This window comes from Solanum lycopersicum, chromosome 5 (genome assembly GCF_036512215.1).
Source record: "Solanum lycopersicum chromosome 5, SLM_r2.1".
In the NCBI taxonomy this organism is placed as follows: domain Eukaryota; kingdom Viridiplantae; phylum Streptophyta; class Magnoliopsida; order Solanales; family Solanaceae; genus Solanum; species Solanum lycopersicum.
Window position 1 is genome coordinate 26645282 of NC_090804.1, and position 9517 is coordinate 26654798.

Genomic DNA, 9517 nt, shown 5'->3' on the forward strand with positions numbered 1-9517 from the left:
TTCTCCTATTTTCATTTCCATTATCGATGAGAGACTATTGCCTTTTTCAATAAAGCATTAGAGGACTTTTCAAGTTCCCAACATTTCAAGTTCTAAACTTTTCAAATTCCTCTCCTTCCCTCTATTTCCCATCAATTGTTGCTACATACCCAACAGCCCATACTTACTCTCTCATTTTTAATACACAGTAACTACTTTTTCGAAAAACAGTAAATAATTCTATATACCACTACGCTACAAAACTTCTTAAAAACACTTAAAACAAGATAATCCAAATCAGACTCAATGTTAGTTTTTTTTTTCTACTGCCCTTTTATGATTTCAAGCTCTATTTCTGCAGAAAAAGGCAGAATGTGAATAATTCATATATTCAGCCAGTTGATAGTCCTTTCTTCTTCGAAATTCACAATTGTGGTTCGGACTAAGAGAACATATCCAAAGTTGGAACCAAACATAATGCTATTCAAAGCTTCTTTATCTTTTTATATCTACTAATCAAATAACTGGTGCTCTTCTTTATGAGCAAAGAAATCATTGAAATCATAGGAAAGTAAAGGTAAGGATATTGAAAAGATCTCATCAATAATAGCACATTAAAAAGAAGCTTCTTTAATTCATTCATTAGTACATCAAGGATGTGTGGCCCTTTTGCTAATTTCTCCCTCAAATTCCAATCACACAGAAGAATTAATTAATACTCAACAAACATCTTTCTACAAATAATTATAGAAAATATTTTATTTATTTTTTTTTTTTAAAAAAAAGGGCTGCCTAGTTTTCTATGGCAACAAACATTTTTCATATATCAATATATTTGTAGTGCTGAAGTAGCCTGTTGGCTTCTCTTAGGCCACTAAAGTAAGCACCATGAGTTGTTGAATAATGAGTTCTATGTGTTGCTTCCCCCGCAAATAGAATTTGAAGCTGAGGGGAATTTAAATCATGATTGTTAGTTTTTGGCAATGGCTCAGCCATACTATCCAAATCATCTCCACTTGAGCCAACTGCCACATAACTATATGATCCCAAGAACAGTGGATCAGTAGCCCATTTAGTCTTTAAAACCTTATCAAATTTGATGGCTGAGTCTGCATGCCCATTACACTTGTTTTTCGAGTTTTCGAGTAAATCAGAGATCACTGTTGAGAATCCATCAATGATCTCTTCATCACTAAGTGATTCAACCTCAAGAGCCTCTTTCCCTGCAAACCATGACAATAGAACATTTGATGTTCCATAGATAGGACATAAAGAAGCTGTCCTCCTCATCCACCAGGGGATTCTACGATGCCTTAGTTTCGAGTCTGACTGATGAAACACCATCTGCAAGTTGGGAAACTCATCCCTATTTGGACTTAGTTGCAAGAATAGTTTGTTAACAACACCAAAACCAAGCCTTGAGATTGCTTCAGTCTTAAATCTAGGTAGTGGAGGACTAAACATACCAGTATTATTGTGAATCCCTTGTTTTAGAACCCCAAGTGAAACTGTCACAATCACATGATCAGCATACATGATTGATCCATCACAAAAATGTATCTTTACTGGCTTAATAACATCACAGTTTTCACCATCATCAGGTTGCCATTCAATTTTCGTGACCTTTCGGCCTAATTGTATCATACCATCTGGCAGAACAGATGCCAAAGATTCAACTATAGTTGAGTAACCTTTGGCAATGGTTATCTCTTTCCCTGGAAACATACGATACTCGCTTTCTGCATTAAAATCTAGTGTCTCCAAATCACCAGCTGATGTGTAAGTCCTTTGTGTGTTCTCAAGCATTGCAAAAATACCTTCCTCTAGTGATTTTCTTTTCCAGTTATCAAACCCCAGTGTTTCCTCTTGTTCTTTTATGGAGCCCCAGTAAGCATCCAGCCCTTTCCTTAGGAAAGAACCAATACTAAGATTCCCATTGGAGGATGGAAACTGGACATGAGGTTTGCCTTGAGCAAAATCCATGAGTTTCTTGAAAAGATTACATATAGGGTCAACAAGAGAAGAATTGAGGTGATAACCTCCTTCAGCTATTGTCAATGGCTCATCCAAAAACTCATCCATACACTCCCAAGGCTTATCTGAATGAAGTGAGTTAATCTCTTGAGCTATCTTGTAAACAGGGCTACCCCCAATTCCATGGATCCAAGTAGCACCCATCTCAATTCTACTCCCAACAAACTCTGAAGTTATTATCCTTCCACCAATCCTATCACCACCCTCCACAACACAAACCTCTATAAATTCTTTACAACCTGCACTTGTGTACAGCTTGTTAGCTGCTGTAAGACCTGCCATTCCTGCACCTATTATCACAACTTTTGGTTTCTTGGTCACCATTGTTATTTGTCTAGTTTCTATCCCTAGCCACAAGGAATAAAGACTAAAAACAATTTAGTGAGGGAGTGGTATAGGAAGAATTTAATAAAATATAAGGAGGGTACTACTACCCTTTCTTTTACATAGTTTATTTCTCTAATAAAGATAAAGATAGACGTCTCTACTTTTCTTAAGCCTCCACTATTAGTGCCACCCTCTTTAAACACTCAATATTGATATACATGTCTTGAGTTTTTTTTTATATATATATATATAAAGAAAACAACACCACACAAGAAAGCTTCAACAAACATGTGTGCACATATTTATATTATTATAGAGTTCCTACTAAAAACATTAAAAGAATTACTTAAGTAGTGTATATTGATGCCAACACCAATAATAGGTTGATGATGCATTTCACCAACCTCACATGTAAACAAAGGCCCACCAACTGAAACACATTAAACGGTCCTCACTACTCAGTGGATATCTTTCATTCAACCTAGTAATAAAGCTACTCATCAATTTCATTAACTCTATCTTGACTTAGTATCAACAATGATTATCCTATTTTGGGTTGCATCTAACATTTTCTCTTTTTGTTAGTAAGCCATTTTCTGACTTCTATTGGACTTTGGGATAATTTTAAAAATAACACACTGACAGAAATTAAATGAATAACAAAATGTTTAAAGTGAAATAACACTGGCTGAAATTCATGAATATTTCGAGTTTTCAAACAACTTTTTTGCTAAATAATAAATGATTATATATTGTCTGATTGTATAAAATCAAATAACAAAAAAAAGTTTGGTAGTTAAAGTGTAGAATAAGTAACATTTTGATATTATTAGGTACGAACATATAAATTCATCTGGAAACTCTGAAAGCTTATATAGAAGCTAGGATCCTTGACAATGATTTTTGAGGTTCCTCCTTATAGAGATTAAATCCATTATAATTATTTGACAAAGACAAAGAAGCACAATAAAAGAAAACTTGGTTAGAGCTTAAAAATACACAAAGACGAATATATATTTTTCATGAACAATCACAAAAAACAACCAAATAAAACGAACATACCTTTGTAGAAATCTTCAACTTGTCTCTATTATTTCTTCTGATGAGGAGTCGGGAAGGGGGAGATTATTCCATTTTTAATTATAAGTTAATTACTGGAAAAAATTTAAGATATTAAATAAAGTAATTTAACCAATAATTACAGTAACTGAAATAACATTCAATGTTAAAATTAAAAGGCAATATATATATATATTATATATATATATATATATATATATATATATATATTTACACTCATAAATACATACGATATTTATTGTAATAACTCAACTTTCTAGGATTGTTTTGGTATTTTAATTTTCAATATTATAAATTGCCTTTTAATTTCAACATCGAATGTTAGGACAAGAAAATACTTATGATAAATTGGATTATCATTTTATCCCTAGACTAAATTAAACATCTAATTAATTAAATAATGTTATAAAACCATTGAATTATGGATATTTCTTTTCATCAATAAGATAACATAATGAACCTATTTAATGTAAGTTTTGATGTTGTGCTAACATATTTGGTGAAAGAATGTAAAAACGTATTTTCTAAATCCTATAAAAAAAGTAGTCTTTTCACCATTATGAAACACACATTGAAGAGTTCAAAGAATACTTCTATTTTTTCTTACCTCCTTGTTTAGTATTATTGTGTTTTACTCTCGTTTTACAACACATTATTAACACGAGTCTCTAACCAACTGAGACCTACTTACTTCAAAATTAATTCTAAAAGTTAATCAACTTTCTTTTAGATTTAGATGTACATTTATGTGTTTATAACATCTCTAATAGGACTTGCACAAATCTTTGATCTGTATTTTTATTACTGCATATATAACTTGCTTTGGGTATTATAATGATACTTTACTAGGCACAATAATCAATACGTTTCAAGTTCATATTGTATGTTATTTATGCTACTAATTTATAACTCTAAATTTAATACTAAATAATATAATAACATGATAGTTAGAATGCTCATAAGTATTTTCTTGTCATACATTTTGTTGTTCTAAAAAATATAATATTGTATTAAATACAACTTGAAATTATTACTAAACTTTGATATTAATTGAAACTAGTTATAAATACTTAAAACAAGTAAAAAATATATTTAACTCTTACCGTTTCAATGTTTCATGAGTTTATATTTCTAATATAACATTAATGTCCATGCATATAATGTATTTTATACTCATCCGTTACTTTATTATTTAAAGTATTAATTTATCATTTACAATAAACAAATCAACATCATATTATTAGCTCAAAATTATTTTATGATAGTTTTCATCATGTCGAATTTGTCAATGCTTGAATTTGTGACACTTGACATTTCTGAAAAGAATTATTTGTCAAGGGTACTTGATGCTGAAATTCACCTTACCGCTAAGGATCTTGGTAATAGTATAATTGAAGAAAATACGACATCAAGTCAAGATAAAGCGAAAGCTTTGATTTTCCTTCGTCATCATCTTGATGAAAGGCTGAAGGTAGAATCCGTAACAGTGAAAGATCCACTTGAATATGGATAGGTTTGAAAGAGAGATATGACCATCTCAAGGCAATGATATTTGATACACTCAAATTTACTTCTCAAATAAGAAGTAAAGCGGTCGTGTCAAGTAAATAACCCAACTAATGAAGTTGGGATCATTCCCACGAGGAAAATAGTTTAGACTTAACTTCAATCTATTATTACTATTGTTCAATCAATTATTTCCTTGGAAATCAAATGATAAAAAGGGGGTTTTCTATTTCTAAATAAATGAAAATAACTAGCGAAATTAAAAGAGACAACTAACAGCTTCAAATGTTGGAGTTTAATCAATTAATAAAAGTAACTAGGGTTTACGTCTTCCCCATAAGTTCATAACTTGATAATTCTAACTATAACAATTCTTTCCTAGTATCTTGCATGCCAAGTAATAAGTTATGTATTTCTAAATCCTTAGTCTGGCATCTAGAAAGGTTCACTCCGCACCTTGGTCCGGCTACGTGTGTTGCTATACTAACCCTTACCTTTACCTCATATTAAGCATCGTATTCGATATTTGACTAAGTTATTACCTCGTACCAATCAATACTAGCCTATTAGATAGTATACACTAAATCTATGTTGATAATTCTTTTCCTATTATCCACCTCCTTGATCCGGCAAGTAGCATTAAGGCGAGTTCTAACGTTGGTCATCCGTGAAAAAGACTTCTAAACGAAAGAATTATCAATAATGCAAGACACTATTCTAGAATTGTTATTTTAGTTGGGTTTTACCTCATTATTCGCCTATGGTTCCCACAACCCTAGTTATGGAGTTTATTTACCCATAGTCATAATCACAATATTCAAATATGTAATATAAGAATTCATGCACTTACTTCAATGAGAAAAAATAAAATCCAGAAGTTCACTTGATTAATCAACAAAAGTCACCAACAATCAATTACTGAAATTAATTGAAGACTAAAGATTCTCCAAAAGTGTAATAATAATCACCAAATCTAATCCACAAAAGAAGCTCAAATAATCAAGAGTCTAACCACAAAAACGAGTTTTTTTGAACTATTTATAAAAAAATAAAACCTAATTAAATAAGGACTCTATTTGCTGGAAATCTGTCAAAATGCGACTGGATCGACGGACCGTCATGGATTCCGTTGTCACGACGGACCGTCATGGATTCCTTGGTCCCATACTTGTGCAATTTCTTCTACTGCTCTCTTCATTACCCTCGACGGTAGGTATGACGGATCGTCAGAGGAAGAACGGTCCGTTGAGGGTCTCCGTTCCAAAACAATTGAACTCTTGGAATTTGGGTACTGGGACTACTTCTCTGATCTTCATGACGAACCAACAAGACGGACCGTCATGGCTACGACGTTCCGTCACGCACTCCGTAACCCCACACTTGGTCAGAATTCCCCATCTTCCTTCAGCAGTTGCACTACGATGCCACCTACGGACCGTCACGAGCACGACGAACCATCACAAGCTCCGTAGGTGGTACTTTTCTGTATTTCTTGCTCTAAAACCTCTGCATTAATCTTTTAGACAAATTTCCTGCAAATAAAGAGAAACTAACATAAAAATTAGTACAAAAAGGTTTTTGGGCACACTAAACTTAAGGAAAAAGTATTAAAAATACCGTGAAACCACCGTATATCAATACCCTCAACTTAAATTCGTTGTTTGTCCTCAAGTGATGCATTATGACTCTATATAAAATCTTTGTACAATAGTATCCTTGTTTTATCTTTCGCAATCATTTGGCTATCAATCCCGATCAGTCTCATCATGTTTATGCATGCTATCACTATTAGGCTTGAATTATGTTGAATCAGACCATGACACAGACTCACCATGCACTAACACCTATCCTCTTCAATTTCTGACCGAGGTGCTAATATTTCCGGTATTGCAACTAGTGTCCTCACTTCAAAACAAAATTCTCATTGTTCACACAATGATTTCAGTTTGAGTATAAGGATTACTTTTCAACACTCACTCTTAGAACAAATTCACACTCATTCATATCTATTGTCATAAGCTTGCGGTTATTTTCGCTGCTTTAAGTTCGCTATACAACTCTTAGGATCACATAGAACTTTCTTAGCTTGTAATATAGGCTCAGGGTCAGTAGGGTACATTTAGGTATACTTTAGTGACTTTTTGCCCTCCTTGACATATCGGCTAAACATACCATTTTTTTATAGTTTTATTTCGCCAAGTTTCTCATATTCTTTTACCTTGCTATTTTTCCTTCTTTCTTCATTTGTGTAAGTGACTCTCTTCTTTTCTTGCTTATATTTCTTGTATTTTTTTAATTTTATTATTATTATTATTATTTCACTTTTCTTTCAAATGATTCTTGAGTCACTTTACTTTTGTTCTTTCTCTCTCTTTGTTCTTTCAACCCCACTTTCCAGAGCATTCCTCATAATAGTCACCCTCAACTCATGGCTTTGCCATGAGTCAAAGTACACAATACCCAAAGTTGGTTCAGGGCCATAAAAAAGTTTATTTACTGCATTAGCCACCCTCAACTTATGCTTTTGGCATAAACTGAGGTGCACATGTCCAAGGAGGGACCAGGGCCAACACATTATTCCCAGAAAAGATCAGTTTGGGTGAAAAAGAAAGGTCTAATTGAAGCTCAAATCATTTGAATCAAAGAATGATTAATTTCATTTGGTTTTCTTTTATTTAGACTGAAAATGGGCTATATTGAACAAGGGCCTATGATCCTTTCCTAATTGTGTATTACAACTTACTTTTAGTAGGACTAACCAGACAAGTTCTAGCTCAGTACAAATAGTCGACTATTTAAATCTTCCTCACACTCACTTGACATCTCATTACTCTACCACATTATCAGACACCTAGTTTGAATTTTAGACTTAGGGTCATGCAGTGGTGTATCTCTATGTCATACTTAGAACCACACATTTATCAATTACTATGCCTAGTCATGCATCATTTTTATTTTATCAGGATATCATTTTAGCCATCGTTCTTCAGAATTAAACTATGTACCCAAGATATAGACATGCCGGTTCAACAGAAAAAATAATCAGTCTCTTGGAGAAAAAGAACACAGGCAAGACATGCAATTTTCCCCAATGCATAAGAAAATTGAAGGGGGTGGGGTTTTTAAATGTTAAGATTTTTTTTAAAAAAAAACCCCAGCCGGGTCGGGTCGGGTACGCTTCATTAATGACGCGACGAGTCCCCGACGACGGTCCGTCGCAGTTGTGACGGTCCATCATTGGTTCCGTCGCGTGTGCCCTAGTTTTGAAAATAACAGAAAGACGTACCTGGCACGACGGATTCATGCGACGGTCCGTCGAATGCATGATAGTTCGTCGATATATCCGTTAGTGACTGCTGCAGAGTTATTTTCTGTAGAATTTTTTAGGTGATGTGCCTGCAAATTTAAAACTCATTAGTAGAAAATGTTACCATTACTAAAAAGAAAAACTATAAGTATTGGGTTGCCTCGCAACAAGCGCCTGATTCAACGTCGCGGCACGACTAAGGACACTTGATTATGCAGCCTTCATCAAGATGGTATGCCTTGATTCCTTCATTCGCCGACTCAGCATGCCCAAAATAGGGTTTCATTCGTCGTCCATTTACCTTGAATTGCTTACCCTCCTTGGTTTTCAAATCAACTGCTCCATGAGGGAGTAGTTGAGTAATCAAGTAAGGGCTAGTCCATTTGGACTTGAGCTTGCCTGGAAACCAACGCGACCTAGAATTGTATAAAAGCACCAAATCTCCAACCATAAACTCTCATTTTTCACTTTGTAGGTCATGGTGCTTCTTCATCTTTTCTTTGTGAGATATGGCAAATACCAATTGGAGCTCACCACTCTGCCTCATGGACCTACAAATGTTGATGGTCGTTTCTTCATTGTTCAACCAAAATTTCATATTCCCCTTTTCCATATCAACTAAGGCTCTACCTGTAGCAAGGAATGGCCTCCCAAGAATAATAGGCACTTCAAAATCGACTTCACAATCAAGAATAACAAAATCTGCCGGAAATATGAAAGACTCCACTTTTACTAGCACATCGTGGAGTATCCCTATAGGCCTTTTCACTGTTCGATTGGCCATCAGTAGCCGCATTGCTGTGGGTTTTGGGTCACCCAAACCCAACTTCTTGTAAACCGAGAGGGGCATGAGATTTATGCTTTCCCCCAGATCACATAATGCTTTCGCAAAATGTAATGACCCGATCGTACAAGGAATAGTGAATGCACCCTTATCTTCTTTCTTTTGTAGGAGAGATCTTGTAGAAATAGCACTACAATATTGCATTCTATCATCATCCTCAAAAGTGACCGATCTTTTCTTTGTAACCAGATCTTTCATAAACTTAGCATAACCGGGCATTTTTTCTTGAGCTTCTACCAAAGGGACATTGATATAAAGTTGCTTCAACATTGTTATAAAATGCCGATATTTACCATCCTCAGTGTTTTTAACTAATCTTTGAGAAAAGGGGAGTGGTGGTCTAGGCATGGGAATTACCTTTATAGGTACTTCAACATCTTTTCCAGTGACATCTTCTACTTTACCACTATCCTCTACCACCTTATCATTATCCTTTCTCA

At 34.3% G+C, this 9517-nt stretch overlaps 1 protein-coding gene across 1 annotated transcript; it reads right to left on the bottom strand.

Moving 5' to 3' along the window:
- Positions 1-586: 586 nt before the first annotated feature.
- On the bottom strand, positions 587-2616 carry LOC101249640 (probable polyamine oxidase 5). The gene has a single exon (XM_004239244.5). The coding sequence runs from the start codon at positions 2335-2337 to the stop codon at positions 799-801; it is 1539 nt and encodes a 512-aa protein (XP_004239292.2). The 5' UTR covers positions 2338-2616; the 3' UTR covers positions 587-798.
- Between the last annotated feature and the right edge of the window lie 6901 nt (positions 2617-9517).